The sequence below is a fragment of the Melanerpes formicivorus genome, unplaced genomic scaffold (assembly GCF_026170545.1).
Source record: "Melanerpes formicivorus ecotype bairdi unplaced genomic scaffold, bMelFor1.0.p_v2 SCAF_4, whole genome shotgun sequence".
NCBI classification, from domain to species: Eukaryota; Metazoa; Chordata; class Aves; order Piciformes; family Picidae; genus Melanerpes; species Melanerpes formicivorus.
The window spans coordinates 11,518,441-11,542,492 of NW_027142356.1; the positions used below are offsets into that span (position 1 = coordinate 11,518,441).

The window sequence follows — 24,052 nt, forward strand, 5'->3', positions numbered from 1 at the left end:
TTTAACACCATTTAATCCTCACCACATGGTGTACATAATGTATTCTCAAATGTTAGCTGCCATTCTTCTTATTCAATTTTGTAGCTAATTTTCAAGTTTCCCCCACTCACCTCATGTAATGCTCTGACTCCAGCTTGAAATGCAAATTTAATATGGTATCAACAGGATTCTTTTGCACAAGCAACCATATTCAGTATATTAGATGTCAAAGATATAAATGAGTTCCCATTTAATGCAAACAGGGGGTGGGAGGGGGGGGGTGAGGAACAGAGAGAAAAGAAGCAAAGGAAAAATAAACTTCTTGTTTCCACTGGATATTTCTATAAGTATGACCAATCAGGTATGTAGGGAAATCTGACTTTACAGGTTCCCACCTAATATGGCTGCCTGTTTGTAACCACATACCAGACAAGAAAGCTTTGGGTGCTTTTACTATATAAAGATATGTTCACGTCAAGGATTTTGACTGACATTTTTGTAAATGGAAATATTGTTTATTCTTAGAAAAGAAACAGCATCTCGTGGCTAGATATGGAAAAAATATTTGGAGAGGACATTTTTGGAATGAATTAAAGACAAGAAATGCCATGTATAAAATGCTGGTCAAAGCAGAAAGTATAAAAATATCCCTGAACTTGCTCTGTTACAAAATGACAGTTTTCCAGGCAATGCTTTTCCAGTTCCTACAGCAGCCACAGAAATTGTTTGGGCTGCTTCTAAGATAAGCTAACTGCGCTCAGTTAACTGTGTGCAAGAAGAAAATGTCTGTTTTCTAATATGCAAAATCAATAATGGAAATCTACTTAACAGGAGGTTTCTTCCTTAGGCCTGAATCTAGCAGATTTCTACAGTGGATGCTTACTTTCAGCTTGGGAATAATCCTATCCTTATACAGAAAAGCATGTGCTTTCATCTCATAGAAGACCCTGGATTTTGTTAGCATACATTAAGGACTTTGAATCAGAGCCCTAATACTTTTAAATGAGAAAGCTAAGAGTGAAAATCTGCTACAGGTCTGGTATTAGCCAGTATTTCAGCCTCAAATATTTGAATCAGAAGACTGAATTCCTCCACAATATACACAGCATCTGTGTCTTCTAAATACACCACAGCAATATCTGTATCTGGGAATATATCAGCACAGTTTTTAATAGAAAAAGAAATTACCTGATGGTAGTGTTTTTTCTTTGACTTGATTTTCTTAATTTGTCAACTTCTTGCAGAATGTCTTTTGTCAGAAAATTGTTTGTGTCATATGGAACAATTTTTTCTCTCTAAGCTTTTTCAATGAGGCTAAAAAATGATAAGTAGGCAGGTTTTAGGCTGATGATTCTGTTTACCACTTTGGGAGCAAAGATCACCCTTGGCAATCTTATTCTGTGTACAAATTCCACATAATTGTGCCCAGGGACTGCAAGATGCCTAACAGGGGGTGCACAAAGGCTGAGACAGTACTCTGCTGCTGTGGCTTCAGATCTGATGCAAGCTCAGAACTATGCTGTTAGTGTAATAGGGCATCATAATGTAACACAGCAGCATGACAGTCAAGTACAAAGCCTTGAAGCTAGTGACCTCAATTTGATAACCTGTGGAAATCAAAGGTTATTTGGGGATCCTTGCAGACTTCAGATATGTTTTATAACATGTATAACAGCCTCATCTGTCTTAAGACAGCAAAGGAAATTTGCTTCAGGCTTTTCTATCATGAAGCTCTCAAGTACCCTCTTTGCCTACCTATCCTATTAGAGGAGGGTGGGTTTTCAGCAAAGATGACTGTAGTTAAAGCGCTAAGATCAGCTGAAGCTCCTGTGCCTTTGAAAGGAGATAATCTGCCTACATACTGTGCTGCCTAAGCCGTGCAGGCTGCAGACGAGGCAGAGGTTCACCTCTGGCCAGCATGTAAGAAAGCACTGCATTGTTTAGTCAATGCTTATGGAAAATTTCTGCCGAAGGCATTGTATGCCCGGAAACAAAGCCTGGAAATTGCTACAATAGTTGTCAGTTAGTTCATTATTTGTGACAAAGTCAAGTTCTGTGTCAAGTCAAATTATGACAAAGTCATATAGAGATTCTATAGCACTTGGTATCAATATCTTTTCTGTAATTCAATATTTACTCTAGGAAGGACAGCAAATTATAAAGTAATTAGCATACATACCTCAGCATAGCTACAAATCTTGCTGCTGGTGCCTTCTGTCCTTCCTCTACATAGATTTAATTTCTTGTTTCATAATGAAGTAAAAAATTCAAAACATACTTCCCTGATTTTTCTTTTAAGTGCATACTTTTAAAATTATATGGGGCTGGGACTTTGAACTGAACATTTCTTCTTGGTCCATGAAGGATGAAAATATTTTAATTAAGGGGTTCAATGAATCTCATGAAATAATTGTTTACATACAAAAAGCGATTTGCACTTATGCAGGCTGGGGATGTTTCTGAATGGGACCCACAGTCATCTAATTAGGCATGCATGGTATTAGTGGGCATTTGTAGTACTCACAGCACTAGTCCAAGGACAAGAGATCCCCGCTGAAAATTTCCCATTAAAAAGATAATTGCATAGCACAAGGCCTTTCTGTAAAGCCTGCCTAAAATATTTCTTTCTTTTAATTAGGTGCTGAGAATCTAGATGTAAAACAAGTGAAAATAGAAAAAACCCCAATGTTTTTCTTTCATGCATAATACAACTAATCTTGCAGTGACTGGAAAGCTGTAAAAAAATGCAAAACAGAGGTGGTTTGCTTATAGCTTTATGACATCTTTTGCCATGATCTTGTAGGATTGAATGTTTGGCATATGCTATTATATTAGTTCATATTTTGCAAAATACAAACCTATGTTTGGTTAGTTACAATACCAGGAGGTTCCAAATATTATTATTCCTTAAGGTGAAGTTTCTGAGTATCTTAAGTCCTTCTCCAGAACCCTTTTGGGCTCAGCTTTGTGAAAACATGACAAAGGGTGAAAACACTGTCAGTTATGGTATGCCATTCAACAGGAGCTGATTGGGAAACGTGGATGATTTGTGTGTTAGGTGGGACACGTGCCATCTGTTTACAAAGAAATGGAAATAAAAGCAAACTACCTCAGAATAAAGATTGGTTACTCTCAAAAGAGTTTAACAGTGTTTAAATTCATTCCACATCGCTGTGACGGGAAACATCAGTGTGAGTTACTCACTGGATAAATAGTTAAAGAGGAGTTTGCATGATTTCAGTCAGAATTGGAGAGCAACAAAAGGAGTGATTACTGGAGTACTTTTACCATGAAATTTAGATAGAACCTTAAAGAAGTATAGTGAATTTAAGGAAAGCCAAAGTTCTATGATTGGTAACCTGGGGGTTTTTGCACTAAACATACATGAAGCTCAAAAAAGTTCAGTACAAAATTTCTGGCAAGCATGTTTTCGTGCTCCCTTGCAGAATAGTTTCATATATTTAACAAATGACACTTTGCCAGAGTTCATACTGATTCTTTGTTCTCATGTTGAGAAATGTGTCCAGGTACCCTGAGGTAGAGTCCAGTACCTAAAGCCATATGATGAATTTAGTCTGACATATTTTATAAATTTGTTTGTTTGTTTTAAGAATGCATTAGCTCCACTTTGTCCCTTGTGGACAGATGGGCGGAGTCCAACGGGATGGCATTCAACAAGTCCAAGTGCTGAGTGCTGCACTTTGGCCATGGCAACCCCATGCAGAGCTACAGGCTGGGGTCGGAGTGGCTGGAGAGCTCCCAAACAGAGAGGGACCTGGGTGTGCTGATCGACAACCACCTGAATATGAGCCAGCAGTGTGCCCAGGGGGCCAAGAAGGCCAATGGCATCCTGGCCTGTATTAGAAATACTGTGGCCAGCAGGAGCAGGGAAGTCATTGTGCCCCTGTACTCTGCTTTGGTTAGGCCACACCTTGAGTACTGTGTCCAGTTCTGGGCCCCTCAGTTTAAGAAGGACATCGAAACACTTGAACGTGTCCAGAGAAGGGCAACAAGGCTGGGGAGAGGCCTTGAACACAAGCCCTATGAGGAGAGGCTGAGGGAGCTGGGATTGTTTAGCCTGGAGAAGAGGAGGCTCAGGGGTTACCTCATTGCTGTCTACAACTACCTGAAGGGTGGTTGTAGCCAGGAAGGGGTTGGTCTCTTCTCTCTAGCAACCAGCACCAGAACAAGGGGACACAGTCTCAAGCTGCACCAGGGGAAGTTTAGGCTTGAGGTGAGGAGAAAGTTCTTCACGGAGAGAGTCATTTGTCATTGGAATGGGCTGCCCAGGGAGGTGATGGAGTCACCATGCCTGGAGGTGTTCAAGAGGGGACTGGACATGGCACTTGGTACCACTTCTTTTCCCCCAGGAAGAATTTTCCAGGCTCCTCTCAAATTCCTTCTAAAAAGTCTCATCAAAAGCAGTGCAGAGAAAATGATCTTAAAAAACCACTCCATGCCTTCTCTGTTATTAAACACTTCCCATGTCTGACTGCTGGGAAACAGCTCCAAGAGCTGCAAAGATGAATCAAACATGCAATAGAGTAGCACTGCTCAGCCAGTGGAATACTATGATGTCTCTGACCTCTGAATGACTTGCTAATTTTGCATACAGTGGAAGCTCAAAACAATGAGTGCCTGTCCAGCTACGCCCAGAGTTGTTTCCTGCTGTCATACTTCAAGGAAATCTGCTCTGTGTGGGACAGCAGCTTGCAAAATGTTCTACAGCAGCCAAAGAGTAGCAGTTGAAAACAGTGCGACTTAACAGTGGTAATACCCACCCACTTCGTGTATGAGTCATGAAGGCAAATCTGTGTGAAATAACTTGCTAAACATAGTTAGCCAAGAGGCAGTTTGCTGTAATTCAGGTTTGTATTCACCTAGTTTAGCCTCTTTGGAGAAAGAAGCAAGTAATAATCTTCTCACCACTGTGGTGGGAATGAATTGCAAGCTTAAAGGCCTGAGGTGCATAACTTTTTACAAGAAAAATGTCAAAAGTATAATTTTGGCAAAGGTAAGGACTGCTTTCCTGTGACTCTGCAACTCAAGTGTGTTAGAGTCCTTCAGATTGGTAGATACTGTGAGCCTTGTAGACATACCTACTTTCTTAAATAGCTTATCAGCTCACATGTAGTACAAAAATTCTCACAGATAAGAGGTCTTGATTACAAATCATAGATTGAGGTCAGTAGAAGGGGTGTCTCTTTGTCCTCCCATGTCTTGGAAGAAGACTTGGATTAAAAAAAAAGGGCTTTTTACTTCCATATGTGGTGATCTTTATGTAAGTGGCAACAAGCCACTATGAGGAGTGGCAACAAGCCCTATGAGGAGATCTGGGGTTGCGTAGCCTGGAGAAGAGGAGGCTCAGGGGAAACCTTATTGCTGTCTACAACTACTTGAAGGGAGGTTGTAGACGGGTGGGGACTGGTCTCTTCTCCCAGGCAACCAGCACCAGAAGAAGAGGACACAGTCTCAAGCTGCACCAGGGGAGGTTTAGGCTAGATGTTAGGAAGAAGTTCTTCACAGAAAGAGTGATTGCCCCCTGGAATGGGCTGCCCTGGGCAGTGGTGGAGTCACCATCACTGAGGGTGTTTAGGAAGAGACTGGAAGGGGTGCTTGGTGCCATGGTTTAGTTGATTAGATAATGTTGGATGATAGGTTGGACTCAGTGATCTCAAAGGTCTCTTCCGACCTGGTTAATCCTATTCTATTCTATTCTAAAAGTGAAATACAAAATTAAATCAAGTGAACCACAGGACACAAATCTTTCATAACTCAGCACAGCAACACGACCAGAAAGACCAGTCATGGTTACTTCAGTAAAATGATGTTTTTGCCAGTGAAGTCCTGCTAATAATGCTTAGCTCTTCAAAAGAGTGAATTTGTATATTAAAAGTGCAAGTGAAGTTCTTAAAATAAGCCACTGTGGTTAGATTTTCAGAGCACAGCATCTGACAAAATGCAGCAATGCAAGAACCTTGCTTGTCTATTTCAAGTCCCCGCTTGTACAACTGCATTCACTGCATTCAGTTAAAAACTGCATCTTTAGTTGTGGAGTTACATTTAGTGGAGAAAATGGAGTGATAAGTTCTGTTGCTTTGAGATAGAACGAACAAAAATTCTTTGCCTCTGGGTCAAGCTGTGTTCATGCTGTGAAGTCAGGAAGCCACTAAAATATATTTGGTGTCATAGAAATAGTGCTTCTGTAATGTGACAAGATTAAACTAGCATAAGAAATTTGCATGGATTTGATTTTTTTTTTTCATAAGTGCAATGTATTTTGTGCCTGTAAACCATATGAAAAACATAACTGTATAGGGGAATAAAAGGTGACAAAACTGTTTGCTGATACTGGCCATTTGAATTTCAGAATAAGGTGGTACTTTGGGGACTTTTGTTTTTTTAGAGGACACAGTCTCAAGCTCCACCAGGGGAGGTTTAGACTGCATGTTAGGAAGAAATTCTTCACAGAAAGGGTGAGTGCCCATTGGAATGGGCTGCCCAGGGAGGTGGTGGAGTCACCATCGCTTGAAGTGTTTAAAAAGAGACTGGATGAGGCACTTAAGAGTCATGGTTTAATTGATTAGATGGTGGTGTGTGATAGGTTGGGCTTGATGATCTATCTGGAACTTGTATTAAATCACTGAGCATGCTTCATGTGTGAAAATTTAAGACAGATGTAGTTATCACAAACTAAAATTGTGAGTTATCTGAAATTATAAAACCCAAGAATCATCTTAGAGCCACTGAACAGCTTGCATCTGCTTTGTGGTGCTTCTACAGACAAGTCCTCATAGGGAAGCATTCAAAATATCACACACACATTCTGTATCTGCTTTGTGTAGGCAGAAGGGTAGAACTATTACATCATAATAGTTGTTCTAGCACCTTCCACTTGATGTATGGTAATACAATAATATACACCATTCTCCATTTAATGTTGACAGGCCACTGCAAATTGTGATTTACCCAAGAACCTTAACTGCAGCAATGTAGTTCAGTGGATACTCATAGGTGACTTATTAATGCCTAGGAGTAGTTTATATTTCCATAGTCTCTTAAGGCTTTAATTAGAAGAAAAGGGGGAAAAAAACCCAACAAAAAAACAACAAAACCCTAGGAACACTTGTATTATGTTTTGTGCCATAAGTGTTGAAAGAAATTCTGTAGCATGTAATGTCTATTACACAGGGCTATTTTGTCTAAAACACTTTTTTAATAAATGTGTGATGGTTAAGGGGGTGGATCCTAAACTAAAGATGCATCATTGAACTGCACTGGCTTATAACAGCTGAGGAAATAGCAGGAAGTATTTGCATTCTTCACTATTTCTAAGACTAGAAGAATGAGACAGGAGCTGTGAGTAGAGGACAAACAGAAAAAATATAGAAGTGTTAAAGAAAATTGTTCCTTTTAGTTTGTGGTAGACTCTTTCTATTAATAATATTATCCAAATAGAATATGTTATTAAGTCTGACTCACTTTTTGCTCTGAATTCATTTAATCATTGATTGGTACCATTTACATGAGACTGCTGTGCTACTCTTGTGCAAAACTTTTGAAACCATTGAGTTTAAGCACAACTTCCTTACATTTTTAGCAGAAAAGTAGAGGACTTGTTGCTGCATGCTTGCACTAAGCACAAAGTGTCTCCTCAGAGGAATCTAGCATGCAGCATTTAGTTCTATATGCTTATGGAAATTAACAGATTTTATGCATGCATGGGCAGCTTTTGTCCAAGTGCAGATATGTAGAAGAGGTTTGCCTGAGAGTCACTAAAACTGGGGTACATAATAGCTGCCTTCTCCAGCCAATGAATTGTGATGGAGGATATGACCAAGGTGTATTTGTGTCTTTCTTGCTCATTAACTAGCTTTTAGTTTCAGCTAGCATCAGTACTTCTAAAATCTAGTGAACTGAAGCAAATTATATAGCCTCTAAAGATGCTGGCTGGAGTGGAAGGATGAATTGTATTTGCCAGCCGGCACTGAGGCCATGAGAGACAGTAGAATGTTCAATATAAAATAGAAGTGCCAAGGGCACAAGGGAGCAGATAATCTCTCTTTAAACCTACAGTTCTGGTTCACTTAACAAGCATTTACTGTTTCAGAGTCTGTGCACTTCATAAAAATGCAATTGGTTTTGGATGGTATGGCCCTAATTAATAATTCACTGCTTATTATATGTAAGGTCTTATCTTCCACTCTTCTTTGTGCTGAAGACTGTATGGACCAGTCCTGCACTAGAGCACAGATCCGGTTTATAGGCTTCCATAGGTATCCACAAAGGCTTCAAACATGCATCCATTCTTTAGCAACAGAGATGATGGTTAAGAAAAGGATTTTGAGTAAGAGAGAGAGGCTTCCAAGGGCTAGGCAGAACAGGATGAAATTATAGACAAATAGAAATTATGGAGAAAATAGAGAGATATTTGCAGCCCTATCCTTGATATGCAAGGACTTTATTTAGGAAGTGCAAAACACAGTTCATTGATGGTAACTAGAGTAAGTGGAGCGGAGTATAATTATGTGAGATCAGTCTTCAGAAATGAGGATAAGAGGTCAGGAAAGTGAAACAGAGTGGGGTTAGAGGCACTGGTGAAAACCGAATTTAAAAAGTATTATACTACTGAAAGAAGGGAAGTAGAGAATTTCAGCAAGAGATTAGAGTAGGTAGAAACAACTAATCATGCACCAGTAATAATACAGATCATTTATTCTCCAAAATGTAGTTTCTCAAGAAGTAGATCAGCTAATTTTCAGTTATTTGAAAAGGAAATCAGAAGATTAATCTGTCTTGGTCTAAAAATTCCTTGGGACAATTTGTAAGGTGATGGCTTTGTGGAGATATTAAAATAGCTTATTATGTTTAAAAACTGTTTTTTTTAGGCTTCTGGATTTTTTTATGATATGTTTTGTAAGGAGCATCAGCAACTGCTGTAAGGAATGAGAAAACAATTGTGTTTTCAGCTCATTAACTTTATTAATTGGATAGTTTTTTGCAGATAGCCGTGACTTCAGGAAACTTCAAGGCTAGTTAGCATAATTTCTTTAGTGGAGGAAAAAGACATGTTTTTTAAAGTAAGTGCAGTGTGGTTTCTTCCCTTTCCTTCAGAAAGTTTAGGTGAAGTATCAGTAACTTGCCACTCTAAATTCTTAGATCTGGTTTGATGTTGGTCCTCAGTTTAGGAAGGATGTTGACTTGCTGGAACGAGTCCAGAGAAGGGCAACGAAGTTAGTGAGGGGCTTGGAACACAAGCCCTATGAGGAGAGGCTGAGGGAGCTGGGGCTGCTTAGCCTGGAGAGGAGGAGACTCAGGGGTGACCTTATTGCTCTCTACAACTACCTGAAGGGGGGTTGTAAACAGGCAGAGGTTGGTCTCTTCTCCCAGGCAGCCAGCACCAGAACAAGAGGACACAGTCTCAGGCTGCGCCAGGGGAAGTTCAGGCTGGAGGTCAGGAGGAAGTTTTACACAGAGAGAGTGATTGCCCATTGGAATGGACTGCCTGGGGAGGTGGTGGAGTCGCCGTCACTGGAGGTGTTCAGGAGGAGACTTGACAGGGTGCTTGGTTACATGGGTTAGTTGATTGGGTGGTGTTGGGTGATAGGTTGGACGTGATGATCTTGAAGGTCTCTTCCAACCTGGTTTATTCTATTCTATTCTATTCTATTCTATTCTATTCTAATGTTGAGTGATCGGTTTAAGAAACAAAAAGCATTAGTCTCCATCCAGCTGCCATACCATTCTGTCTTACTTTTTTAATGTGAATTTTTAAACGCAAATTCCATAAATTTATTTTTTGAATTGAATTATAATTAAGTAAAAAAAAAGCTAAATAATATTCCTCTAAGCCACACTATTAAATATAAAAGTAATTAAAAAGGAGAAGATTAACTTATTGGTGAGTCCCACTGTTAATGACATTTTCATGCTTTTAGACTAGTGATTTGTGACAGATGTTAAAAAACTTATGTCTCCTATATTGGGCCACCGTTTGCAAAGTAATTGAAATTTACCAATTACCTCTACAGATCTAGGCAATACTTTTCTGTCTGCAGAAAAATCTGAAGATGGAAATTCTAAAGATGTTGTGCTCCGCTGTGGGGACTGCTGAACTGCTGCCCCTGCTTGAGCTGGAAGCATCTCAGACAGCTGCTGTGCTGAGAAATTCCATAGCACCCTGACACTTCTTCCTGGCATAAGTCTCATGGTTTTTTATATGGCTGAGCTGAAAGGAAGGGGTGACAGGCTGCCATGACAAAATTCACAGAATCACCAAGGTTGGAAGAGACCTCAAAGATCATCAAGTCCAACCTGTCACCACAGACCTCATGACTAAACCATGGCACCAAGTACCACGTCCAGTCCCTATTGAAGCAAACATTGTTCCCCTCAGTGATCAGTAAAAGGAAGGTCTCAACCCTGTTTAAAATGTCTCATTTTTATACAGTTAGAGGTGAAAGGCACAGAAAGACAACTATTTTACTTGTTTTTTTTTCTCAGTCTCTGTTGATGGTGAGCCTTTTTTGCAGCTAAATTTCCATTTTTCAAGGTAATTGCAATATTTGAAAAATTATTGTATCTTGCCCCTTCAGTGCTGGGGTGAGGATTGGACTGGATGATCTTTGAGGTCTCTTCCAACCAGATGTATTCTGTGATTAAACAACCAGTATATTAGTTGGAGTCATGGAATGTCATGTTATTTTGTGTTTCTGAACAATGCTAAACAAAATCAGTACACCACCATGTTACCTTGTATACACTCATGTGAAATATAGGCATTACTTGAAGCATGGCTCCTTCTCACATAAGTGTGGGTTGGCATGCAGTTGAACTCAGTTGCACTCTGTGTAGTAGAGGAACTTAATGAGCAGCTAGCAGTGACTTTTAAAATGGCACACTGCAGTGCACTGTGTGGTAGGTGACTGCAGTTATATAATACTATAATTGTGTGGGAGCTGAGAACGTCTGCTAAGTGAACTGCATTTACTGTTGCAAATTTTAAAAGTAACTAAGCCAAATACTGTGAAAACCTGCATTAAAATATTACATACACTACGTTAAGCTGAGGACATAGTTTTAGTAACTAAGTAAACTGAGGGCTGGTTCGTGAAGGAAAGTTTCCTATCATGCTCCATTATATTCTCTATCCTCTGTTAGTCACACTGAACTTGATGAGGTTGAGTAGCTGGTATTACAGCAAGGCATGTAACTGATCTACACATTTTCATGAAACAGATACCGTCTCCTGTGCTAGCACTCCAGGAATTAGTTGAGTGATGCTTACAGTGCAGAACAATGCAGCCCTGAACAGCACCTGTGGCAGTGTTAGAACTGTGGCTGCTGCAGGTACGTTTAAAATGATCTGATAACCTCAAAGTAACATTTCATTTGGGACCAGTATTAAACCCACACAGTCAATTCAGGATTCCTGTTGGGGTCAGCAGTCCAGAGGATTGTACCCATGGCAAAACTTCACTAGGTGGTTTAGAAAGCAAAACAGGGAAGACATCATGATATTAAGGAAACAACCTGTTTCTTAAAACTACCAAACATTAAAGTGTTTGGTGTTTTTTTGTGTTTTTTCTTTAGAACTGCATTATTAACCTTGGTAAGCTAGCTGGGGTGACCTGATGGCACCTGTTAGTCATGAACTCATTTGTAATTTCCTTTCTTAAGATTTTGTGTCAAGTTTCTTGTGGAAAGGCAGAGGTCGTGATTCTACAATGTAGTCATCTTGTCACGTTGAAAATTGTGGTCACCCAGGGCTTAGCAAGGTTTGGACTTGGTGGGTGGAGTACAGTCAGGAACTATAACAGAACTTTGTTAGGAATGTGACTCTTAACACCCGTAAAAAAAATTCTGCATTGCTGAAAAATCTGTTTGAAAGTGTTCAGTAGAAATTTGGCAAAATCAGAATCTCTGAAAATTTATTCCCATCACACACGAATTGAGAATTAGAATTGAGTGCATAAATGCTTTCAAGTGCCAGGGATGCTAGAGGGAATGAGTAGGACCATTCATGTGGTTGCTACTGCAATGAATACAGAGCAAGCTGAAAATATGGTGATGGTGTTTGCTGGTTTTGAGATCTACTATAGACTGCTGTTTGCAGAGGAAAAGTCAGCCTGGCTTGAAGACTGAGGGAATAAAAGCAGCAGACTGTGACAAATTGCCTCTGGTAGGGGAAGGGGAGTTTGGTTTGGAGAGTTGTGCCAGGAAAAGCGGGATTTAAGTCAGATGAAGGTATGACTGACTAGGAAGGACTCTGAGGCTGAGAGATGCAAGCTCACTTCAGCTACCTAAGTTCTTTAGCTGAAAAGGCAGAGGTTTGTCTAGTGACTCTAGAAAAGTGATTCAGGTGTCCCTGTGGTGACAGATAGAGACTCCAGATTTCTCCCTTCCTTTCTGAAGGAAAGCAAATCTAGACAGTGACAAAAGAACTAATTACATTAACACTGACAAGGATGTGGGTAGGAAATGCCAATTAAAGTTGTCTTTGCTGCTTCCATTTGTTCCCTCCATGCAGATGCAGTTATTTCAATGGTTTTATAGCTGTTTGTTTGTGCAAATCTGTGGCCTTATCCAGACCACAAGTTGGATCATCTCATGCGATGCGGAAGTAGGTTTGGGAGAGTGGAAGACTAAGTCTTCATCTTGGTGTGTGCTCCTGCTGGTTTGTTCCCAGTGGTGGTGGCTGTTGTGCATTGTTGCGGAAGAGTATGGAAAGCTCCCACCTGCACAGGCAGCCCACAGTGCTGTACAGGCACCCAGCTGCCTCTCAGGTGGTTCCTGACTTTGTTCCACATTGGCTGCGTGCCTGGAACAAACCTCTGATCTGTTAAAGTGCTAAACATGCATGCCCACAGCTGCAAATGAGGGGTGAGTTTGATTAGCACTGTTAGTATTCAAAGTATCCTGACCAGTTCAGTTACCCAAACTTAATGAAGTCTTCATCATCAGTCTACTTAGTATTTTAGTGAGGGAGCAGTGGCTTTCTGACCCAGTGTTAGTTTTTGACCTGCATAACTGTTACAATGGTCAATTTTTAAGGCAAACCTTGAGGAAAACTAACAGCCATAAAAAAGGTTCAAGGCTGCATGCTGGGTAATAGTCAAACATGGCATAGCACCTTACACAAAGAACATATTTTTTTTTCTGTACACAGGTAAATTAATTCTGCTGTGGTTTTTGTTTGTTGGTTTGGGGTTTTTGTTGTTGTTACACCATAACAATTCTTTAGTTATTATTTATTTAAAGCTACATATGTGTGTAGATTGCAGGTGAAAGACACAGGCATGTGGGTATGTACATGCACAGGCACTTTGTGTTTTGCCTGAGCACATTTTTTCAGTAAGAAATGCTGAGGGTTATTCTAGGTTCAAAAAAAAAAAAGACTTATAAGTATTCCTTAGAGACAAATCTAATTTTGCAGAATGAGTCTAGTCAGTAAAGTTCTGAGCCAAATGTAAATTCCATTTAGATGTTCTTGTGGTTATTCTGAATACACGATGTGGCTCATAGAATTATCTATTATTCAACCTGCTGTTATTATACAATCAGAACTGGGAGATACAATCTTCTGTGTTGGTATAGGATGATCTTGTCTCTGCTCTTCACTGTCTGAGTGATTTCTTTATTATTTAAGAGCAGAAAGTAAAACAGGACTGAGAGTAGCATATCAGTGCTTTATCCCCACACTGGAAAATCAGATATTGGACTAGTGTGTTCAGACAGGGGCATATAAAAGCATGAACTGAGCAAGGGATAATGAAATAGCATGATCAATGATTAACATATTTAACCAAAGGAGTAAGAATATATTATCTGTATTTCCTGGACAAAACTGAGAGGGGAAAAATAAATCCTCTGATTACTAAAGTTAAATCTGGTAATTGTAAAATTAGTCTTCTACAGAAATGAATGCTACTTGCAGGCAGAAAATACAGTCTGTATACATTCTAATAGATAACAGTTGTATGGTTATATGGATAACAATGTCTGTAGTAGAAGCCATGTACTCTGTGGGTAATGGTTAGATGAATTCTTGTCTACGGAAATGTAGCAATAATTATCTTGGAAAATACCAGGTTTTAAATAATTATTTGTAACAGCATTGGAGCAGTTTTGTGGTTGTAGAATTTTGCAGTGGTTTTTATCAGCTCTCTCCTGTCATCTCTTAGCAGCTGGTAGCTCTTAGAAGCTGCAGTGTATCCAGTGATACAAAACAGTGAGTAGGTATAGTTAATGAAACTTCAGATGCTGTATTTGATCAACATTTAAAAAAAAATTCTTTCTATAATTTATTTGGTTTCATTGTTGTTCTTTTGACTGGTATTGCATATATCTGGACCTCATGTTCTCTGGTTAAGCAGTCTCTCTTGGTTTGACTGATCTTTTGACATATCCTCACTTAACATTGTTTGCTATAGTATTTTTTACTGTGCTGTATTGTATGTGGTATCGCAGTACACTTCAAATCAAGGACCAGTATGGCATTACTCAATAAGGCATGCAGAGACAGATCTAAATTAGTCTCTGTTCCCAAGAATTTATAATACAAAATTAAAAAGTAACAGATGAATGCCACTACTGAAATAAAAGGAATCAGTTGTTATGAATATCCTTTGCTTGCCTGATCTTTATTGCTTTGTGGATCATTGGACAGTTCTGAGATGAGACCTTTTCTCATGAGTGTTCTTCAGCAACAGAATTTAATAACAAGGGCCAGAAGTCTCCTTCTGTATGGGCAGATTCCACTTCCCTTTTGATACCTGATTTTTTTACTTTTATTTTTAAATGTTTTGTGGGTTTTTTTCAATGTCCTCAAGTTTTCCTATTTTCCTGCTTCATGACCAGGACCAAGAATGCTATAACAGTATACCTTTAGAACTGAAATTGCAAGATAGAAATCTCTGGGATATATTTTAATAAAATGCATTGACAATTTAGTATAATTTCAAGGTGAAATAGCAGGAAAGAGTAGAACATGGAAAATAACTGGGTTTTTTTCCTTCATGTTCTCAAGTGTGTTTTGAGTTGCTTTGTAGTTTAATGCTTGCCTTTGAGTCATTTCTCAGCCCCTTAAATATCAGGCAGTATCATTCAGGTTTTTGTGTGCTTGCTTCTTCTCTTTCCATCTGTTTCTGTCAAATACTGTCATTTTTTCACAGTTTAAAAAAAGAAAAGATGAGAATTCAGTCTTTAAAAATTAACCACATCTATAGAACTTTTGAAATTCACTTATCAGCTACAGGTAGCTGGTGTTAATGGCTCCTAATTCCATGAGTTTACCTGTGTTACAAATTACAATAGTGAGTAGTGCTTTCTTTGGCTATTTATATTAGTAAGAATTGTAGCTTTTTTGCTTTATATAACATTGAGGCTTGTTGGACTTCATTAGATATAAAACCAGGTGCATGTACTAGTGTTGTAAACAGTACAAGTTGCATTATTTTGATGTGTGGTTCCTTCTACAGCAGAACTGAAGAAACCATATGTCTGTTGAGATCAATGTGGAGTAAGTCTGCTTTAGCTTTTGCTTCACAACCATGCCTCTTAATCAGAACTAAAATCTTCTGATCATTCCCTATTTTATTGCTCTTTGTGGGTTCTTTATGTCATTGTGGGTTCACAAGAGTAGGTCTTCATGAACACCAACAAATCTAAGATGGACCCAAGGAAAGTGCTTGATATTGCTTCACTCCTGAGAGGTACCTGTTCTGCAGATCCAGAGTAGAGCTGATATGAAGTCGAGCTCCTCTGTAGATGTTCTAGAAATGTTTAGATCTTCTGGAAAAATCAAAATCAGAGGTAAAATTTTAAAGAAGGTCTCAAAGACTGACAGTAAGGTGAATTCTGGGTGCCAATTGTATTTATTAAAAGATAGGTGCTTCTTCATGGCTGGCACTTCTTAATCAGGCTTCTTTTCTGTCATTAGTTCCTACATTTCCAGAGTGATCTAGGTTGCTGCATAGTTCCTTGTTCCAATAGGGAGAAAAGTAGGCAGGCTGTGTTTACTGGCATACTAAGCTAGGGGACATAATGAATACTGTCTTCTGGGTTCCAAATACTGACATCTCTTCCCTAGCATCCGTGCCTGATCAGAAGTGCCATGCTACCCACCAAAGTGAAGTAATGTGTAAATGAACACCAATGGTATCTCTCTTCTGTATGGGCTTTGGCTACCTGATATGGGGTCTTTTGAGTGCCTGTGACATCTAAGCCTTCCTGATAGGGAAGACGCAGAAGGACTGAGATGATGTGTGTTTTAGGCACTCTTGTCTTGAATCTTGAACTTTCTGTAATTGTGTCTGTGGACACTAATATACTGCTTTAGTGACATGCCCTGATACAGTAATCTGAAATAATTTCCAGACTAGAGAATGAGCTAATTTGAACACACAGTCCCTGTAAAACTACATTGAAAGAAGAAGACAAAAGCAGGGAACAAAATAACCACTATTAACAGCTATAGAAATGTACAATTTTGTATTATGGAAGACAGTAGCAGATGCCTTGAGAAAAGGGTAAGGAATGTGAATTGCAGTCAGCAGTTAATAAGAATTTTTAAAATTTATATTTAAACAGAAATAACAGGGGAAAAAAATCATAAGCATGACTGGAATTATTAATAAAATTTCCTCTAGTGATAAAGCTTTATGGAGATGCAGAATAGAAAATAAGTAGACTGTTCTCCTTTCTTTTGTAGTGAAATTCATGTTGTCAGCTTGAATAGCTTTGTTGGTATACTTTTCCAGTTACATTTTAAGAAAATAATATTGAATTGTCTGAGAGGTGTTTTGAGATGACAGCAAGTAAGAACTAAGCAAAAGTTTGGCTCAAGTTTGGTTTTTTTGAGTACACATCTAATCAAAAAAAATCTAGTAAAAATCATGCTACATCAGGAGAAATTTGAAGCTTCAAGGTGTTTGTCTAGAGACTTTTAAGTTGCTACCAATTTAAATGGAAGTCATAGAACATTTTCTACTTAAACTGTATGCAATATGAAAGACTGCTGCACTTAACATTAAGGTGTCCTCAAAATCCTCTATGCAAAATTTAAAGTAAAAATTACAGAAACTATGAAGGCACTTGTGTGTCTGTGTTTTGTTCTTTGGTTGTCTATCTGAAAACACTTTAATTAGAACTGGGGTATTCATCTGCTAATAAGGTGAGGCAGTGTCATGTGGGAAAAACAATATTTGTGCTTATGTTAGCAATATGCATAAAAATAGGTCTGTGGGACTTACAGAATAGAGTAGAATAGGCCAGGTTGGAAAAGACCTTTGGGATCGAGTCCAACCTATCATCCAACACTATCTAATCAACTGAACCATGGCACCAAGCACCCCATCCAGTCTCTTGCTAAACACCTCTAGTGATGGTGACTCCACCACCTCCCTGGGCAGCCCATTCCAATGGGCAATCACTCTTTCTGTGAAGAACTTCTTCTGGACATCCAGCCGAAACTTCCCCTGATGCAGCTTGAGACTGTGTCCTCTTGTTCTGGAGCTGGCCGCCTGGGAGAAGAGACCAACCTCCACCTGTCTACAACCTCCTTTCAGGTAGTTGTAGAGAGCAATAAGGTCTTCTCTGAGCCTCCTCCTCTCCAGCCTAAGCAATCCCAGCTCCCTCAGCCTCTCATCATAGGGCTTGTGTGCCAAACCCCTCACAAGCTTTGTTGCCATTCTATTCTATTGTAATAAGCATAGAAATAGGTCTGTGGGACCTATATAAAGCAAACACTTAAGCAAATGCTCAGGTTAGTACAGGCTCCTTGCCATTTTGTTGTCTTGTTATTGCATATTAATGGCATTGAAACACAGTGGAACCTTCTTCAGGGCCTTCTTTATCTATGTGGAAACTGCCAGCTAGTTTTGAATCAGCAATAGGCTGTATGTTCTGATTCAAAACATACCAAAGTAACTTTCTACCTTGTTCTTCAAGTGCCTTTAAAAACCTGTGTAAGTAAGCAGGCTATTGTCATTCTGGAGTTTGCCCCCCGGTTAGCTACAGCTAGCAAGCCTGACATTTCAGAGGGGTCTAGACTCCATGGCTACGTAACAGGAGGCAGAAGGACCACAAAAGTTACCGTGAGCTTGGATGCCTCTGATCTCATGCTCCTATATGGCATTTAGGAATTTTCAGTATGTTATTAGTAAAGCTGTAATCACTTCAGAAGTTTCTATGAGTGCTTTAAAAGAAAATGCCGAATTTTAGATGGAAAGGCTATTCTAATGAAAATTCTAACTTTTGATAGGTAGTTCTCTATTTATAGATAGTTATAATTTATAGTTGTTAACTGTGATTCACTTAATTCTTTGAATGAGGTGCAAGCATCTAACTATTCAGTTAGGCTTTGTTTCACAATGGACCTGCTTAGTTGATGTTTGGTTGGATGTTAGGACTCTTGCCTTACATCTATCTGTAGGTGCTCCTACGTCTGATCAATGATGGAATTAAATGTCTAACATTAAAAACATATGTCTTGTATTCATGAATAAACTGAGGGTGGGGAAGCCTTACTTGACTTCTCACTACCCCTTTTTATAGATCCATATAAATGTGGAACAGAAGGGGTGACAGAATGGCTTCCTGCAGCACCCCACACTTCAGAACTTACAGAGAACGGAAGAAGCGATCACAGCTAGCTATCAGGGTCTCCTGGAGAAAATAGAGCAGGTGTCAATGAGATTCCCACAAGTCTTTACAGCAGCCTCTCTCAATCCAAGTATTGCTGAGCTGAGGTAATCTTTGTAGTGTTATATAATACATATATATACACAACAATATATTAAGTCTTTAATGAAACTGTGTTCAACCTGACAGCCATTTTTGTGCATTAGAGCATTTGATCATTTCCTGCACTGTTACCTCTATCAGATTTAGCCAACTATTTGCCAGGAAGGTTAATCTTGCATATCCCTCTGAAAAAGTTAGCCATGCTACTGTGGTTAAACTTAAGTGTTCTTAAGCTACTAAGATCAGGTGGGAGCTTAGTAGCAAACCTGCCTGATCTAGGTGACTGAGCAGCAGTTTCTGACTTTGCAACCTCATGCATCTGCACACTTATATTGGAACTCAAAGTGCAGTAGTGCTTTGTGTCTGCATTGGAAGGAATGCCCATAATCATTGTGCAGAGTTAGCTATCTAAGAGAGGATCATTGAGCATCATTTTTGGCAGTGAAGAGTGTCTGATGCTTCTGGTGAAACATTCATCTCACCTCTGTCAGGGACTGTTACTGCTGCTTACAAACCCATTCACAAAAAATACCAATTTTTGGTAGACAATGAAGAACAGAAGGACAAAGCATGAAAGCCCTTCTCTTCCCCCTTCTGACCCCTGCAACTTTCTTGAAGTAAGGATCTCAATGATCTTATAACAACGCTGAGTAAAATGTTTTCAGATATTAAGTTTATTTCATTCATTTGGAGCCTACTGCAAGTATCATTAAGTATTTTAATGCTACTTTAGCTTCTTAGAAGCAGAGAATTCCAGGTAATTTTCATGTTAAGTGTTTGAGTGCAGCTTATATTGCCTTACTTACGTGCATACTTTTCAGGTATGCAAGACTAATTTGCTCTTCAGCAAAATGAGATTAATGTGGAAACGCTAGTGATTTGTATACAATCCCTCACTGAGTGTCAGCACTGCAGTTTAAGCTGTTCAGACAGAAAATCCCTTAGGAGGACATAGCTGTAGTGCTAAAATTGAGTGTTGTCTGTTAAAGCTGGCAGAAGACTTAAGCATGCTTTACGTAATTATATCAAAGCCACCTGCTAGAAATCATTTTGGCTCTGCAGTGTTCTAAGATTTCTGTACTTGTTGGGTCTGAAAATAAAATATCATGTTGTATTTAGTAGCCTGCTTGCAGTATCATCAGTGAGTCAGTTTCAAGCTTAAAGAAGGCTTGAAAATGGTTTCTCCTCTAGCTGCCTGAAAACACTGTAAGAATTTAAGGCTGTTAAGAATATTCTGTAACTGTTACAGAAATCCAAAATTTCACTCAATTTCTATTTAAAAATAAAATAGAATTTACCTTATTTTTAAAAGGTCTTTTAGAAATAGAGTTAGTTTGCTGATAGCTGTAGCATAAAAATAATGTAATTAAACTTTATTTACTGCTACATATCTATGTCCATAGCTCTCAAGAAGTTTAACCAGCTTTCTTCTTTTTTTCTATTTTTCTTCCTTTTTTGTGTGACAAAACTGAATAATAACAGAGTCCAGGTAGTTTCTGAAGACCAGTAAATTTTTTAAGCAGTAGAGAATCTGACCTCTTTGTGAATACAAGAGAATAAAGCAATATGTATATTATGTCAAAGGTACAATTAAGTAAGGGTTCCTGCTGAGTTGAGCTGCAATCCTGTTTCAATGTTTTGCTTACTTGTATTAATTAGTATCTTAAGTCTCTCTTTATAAAAAGGGTCCTTCATGCATCCCTTCTAACTGACTCCAACATAGATGGGCAGTTTATACTTTTAATTTAATTTTTGGAGCTATGTTACATTAAAAATTCAGATTTTCCCCTTTGTTTTTCTCCTGAGCTTGATGCAGGAGCAGTGCAATGCGAGAATGACTTTTTTTTTTAGCTCAGTGTTTTGGTGTCTAGTATGTCTGCCTGCTCAGCAGAATTAAGGTGGGCAGCATATATGTAATGGTACAACTGACACTGGCCAGTATTCAGAACGCCATTAGAAACCTTTTCTGCATTTGTCTGTTTATCTCTAAAACAGCCTGAATAGAAGTGGTATTAAAGCTTTTGATTCTAAGATAAGGCTGTGACACAAACTAGTAGTAGATGGAAATTGTCTGTCTTGTGACATATCATCAGTGGTTTAAACTTTTCTACACCTGAAGTTTGGTTTGGTGGAGTTTTGCTATTTGTTTGTAAATACTGTATAACGTTGGGATACCTAAATAAAGAGATTCAACGTCTGCATGCATTTTATGTTGTTTTTTTTGTGCAAATTACTACCTTTAAAAAGCACATTGATGTATAGTGATTTAATTCCCTACCTGTTGACTCCATTGGGAGTTTTGAAATTAATTCCTGTAGATGCCAAGGCACATGCTCTCTATGTAGCAATAGAGTGAGCAACATTAAAAGTGTCAGTGTTGTCTGTAGAGACACATTAAACCACTGGATGAAAACAACCACCTCTGCTACTTACAAACCATTGAGAAAGACATGATAACTGCTTAAAAAATACTTGGAGACACCTACTCTTTCTGTCTTTCAAATTGCACAGAGGAGTAGATAAAGCTTATGAACAGCCTTTAAAAATATTTCCCCATTCCTGTATGGGAGAAATTTTCATTTCATGCTCCCAAGATTAAAAATCGATCAATAGGGACTTTTTATAATGGAGAAAATGTTTACAACAGATACTAAACACTCGAAAATAGAGTAGCTTATAATGGAAGCAACAGCTCATCTTTAACTTTGGAAGGACAGGCAGTACTGATTTAATTAAAGCTGTGTTAAAATAGGACAGCCATTTGTATCACAGTGATTCTCCACCCCTGTGAGAAGCCTTGCTGCCATTTTGTTCCACACATTCCTGTCTTGTGCAAATTAATAGATCATTTTATTTTCCGCAGGCAATCTGAAGACTTTTATAGCAAATCCTCCAGTGTCAAAATGAACACAGGTATGCTGCTTCTGTGAGATTTTCCTTTACTCTTGTGTGTTGTTTAGCAAGCAGTGACACAAATTTCTTTTCATTTTCGTGAACAAATGGTGTTTTAGTTGATGCTGAACTCAAATTAAGCAAGATATTTTAACAGTGCGTGTGCTTGTGTGTGTTTATATCCCATATATAAAATTTCCATAAGTGCTTTTTCTGTGTATAGATGTATATGGTTATGTGAAATATTACATGCACGTTTAGCTTTCTGTGCTTACGTTGTAAGTATCAGATTTGTTATGTGTGTGTTTTATGTGAAAGTATGTAGTGTGAGGACATAACAGTTGTGGAAAAGTCGTGTTAAAGCATTACATTTTGCTAAGTAAATGCACATACTTTTAAAATGCAATGTTTTCCTTCTCTATTGTCATTAAATGAAGGGGCATATAGCTACTACCCTGTGTTACTAGTTGTGACGGCACAATCAGATGAGGATAATTGTTTTGTACTTATAGGGATTTGTATTTTCTCTCATGGTGTTGTGATATCAACCAAATGAAGCGGTCTGTAGGAAGTTTTCTTCATGACCTGTGACAAGATACTAATATTTGCTCCTGAATCATTGATGGTGCTGCTAGTTTTGCTGGAGGTAGGAATAGGCCTTTCAAGAGCAGACTGGTGAAATCCAGACCTCACTTATGTCAGCTGTAAATTTTCAGTTGTAGTCAACGTTTTTTTTTGCCTGGTCTGCAGATTACCTGTGGCATGAGACACTTTCATCCTCTCCAAACCAATTGGTTTTATCACTAACCATATTGCGGCACCATGACAACTGACTTGACAACTTGAAATAAGCAATATGTGTTATGTGGGCCCTGAGAACCTGATTCTCATTTGAAGCCAGTTCATGTGTTTTGGCAGCATGCTCCAAATTGAAGGCATTAGATTTTCCATGGTATATGTTGCCATTATCTAGACCACTGTATTAATCAGACTTCATGGCTTCCTGTTATCCCAGACAGTTACTAGAACTCAGTAAGACCAGGTGCTTGGACCGAGCTTTTTAATACAAAGTTCAATGGCTCACTGTAAGCCAGGAGAATCATATATTAATCAGGAGAAATTAAATTTCTCTGTTGAGTTTATGGTTGTTTTTTTCCCCAAAGTTGTGGTCGTTCTTACTTATTTTACAGGCACTATGCAGGGTGGTCTGTTTTCTTCTTTTGTGGAACTACTATTTGAAATTTCTCCTATGCTTTTGCATTTTTAGTGAAGATTTCTTTCCTAAACGTGTCAGACTGTATAATTAAGATAGTACTGAAAGACTGCTTGCCTCATAGAACTGCAATTTCTGAGTAGCTGAAGTAACTCAGCTAATCATACATTTCACTACAATTACATTGTGCATTGCAAACATACAAGTTTTATAGCTTCTGCTCTGAAAAATGTGGATAGAATGGTAAACTGCCGGTTTGTGCCACTGCATCTCTGAAGTATGACTTTTTTGCACTAAAATGTTTCATGTAAGCTAGAAATTCTTGAGAGAAATAGATGTAAGATGTAAGTAACCTATTTGGCTGAATGACTTCTGGGGATTGGGCATCTTCTGGTCGCACAGGAGCCTTGAAAACAGACCCAATCACACCTGAAATCCTTTCCAGTTACGCAAGGATATCACAATTGTAAGCTTCAACTTTAATTTACTCTGCACTTCCACAGTGAAAACATTTTTTCACCTTTGTACGCTTGATAGTAACCCATGTTACCAGCTGCACTAAAAGGAGATACTGGTAAAATATGTGTTATTTTCTGTCAGTTTATGTGCTGCAGATTATTTCCTGACTGTAAACAATAATTTTAAAAAATTGCAAACACTAAAACAGCAAACCAGCACTTTACTACAGAAGAGTGACTGAGGTGGAGGCTGTTCTGCATGGCCATCTTTTGGTCTAGTTTTTTGTTGGTTTTGTTGGGCTTTTTTACACTGTTGCCTTTGAACATAAAATGAGTGCTGCAGGGTGGGTTTTTCTATTTCACTTTTTATAACAGGAGTTTGCACGTGACACAATGGTAGATTCTCAGATACTATTGATTTGCCACTAGTTTGTTTTAAAAATAGGCTTGTCATTAATTGCTTCTAAAGATAAATAAGCACTCTAATTCAATGCCAGTAACTGCTGAAGTGGCAAAGCTAGCAATATGTAGCTTTGAAAACAAAAAGTGAGTCTGCTGCTTAGAGCTGGCTCCCCTAATCCAGTGTTCCCTGTGGCTGCAGACTTGGCAGTCTGTCTCAACAAACCCTGTGGAAGATATTTTTGTCTACAGAGAAAATGTTTTGAAGAGCTTTGGTTTTCAATACCCTACCATATATGGGAGGGATTTTTTAGCATTCAATGTTAATTATATACCACATGTTAGCAAGGATTATTCAACAGTACAA

The 24,052-nt window shown here is 38.6% G+C and overlaps 1 protein-coding gene across 11 annotated transcripts in view; it reads left to right on the forward strand.

Annotated features, from left to right (window-relative positions):
• Positions 1-24,052, forward strand: part of SORBS2 (sorbin and SH3 domain containing 2) — a 166,508-nt gene that overhangs the window by 62,792 nt on the left and 79,664 nt on the right. For all 11 annotated transcript variants that reach the window (XM_068136931.1, XM_068136932.1, XM_068136934.1 and 8 more), the window contains one exon: positions 21,587-21,636. In XM_068136931.1, the coding sequence (XP_067993032.1) occupies positions 21,627-21,636 (10 nt within the window). In that variant the 5' untranslated portion in view covers positions 21,587-21,626. The remainder of the gene's footprint in view (positions 1-21,586; positions 21,637-24,052) is intronic.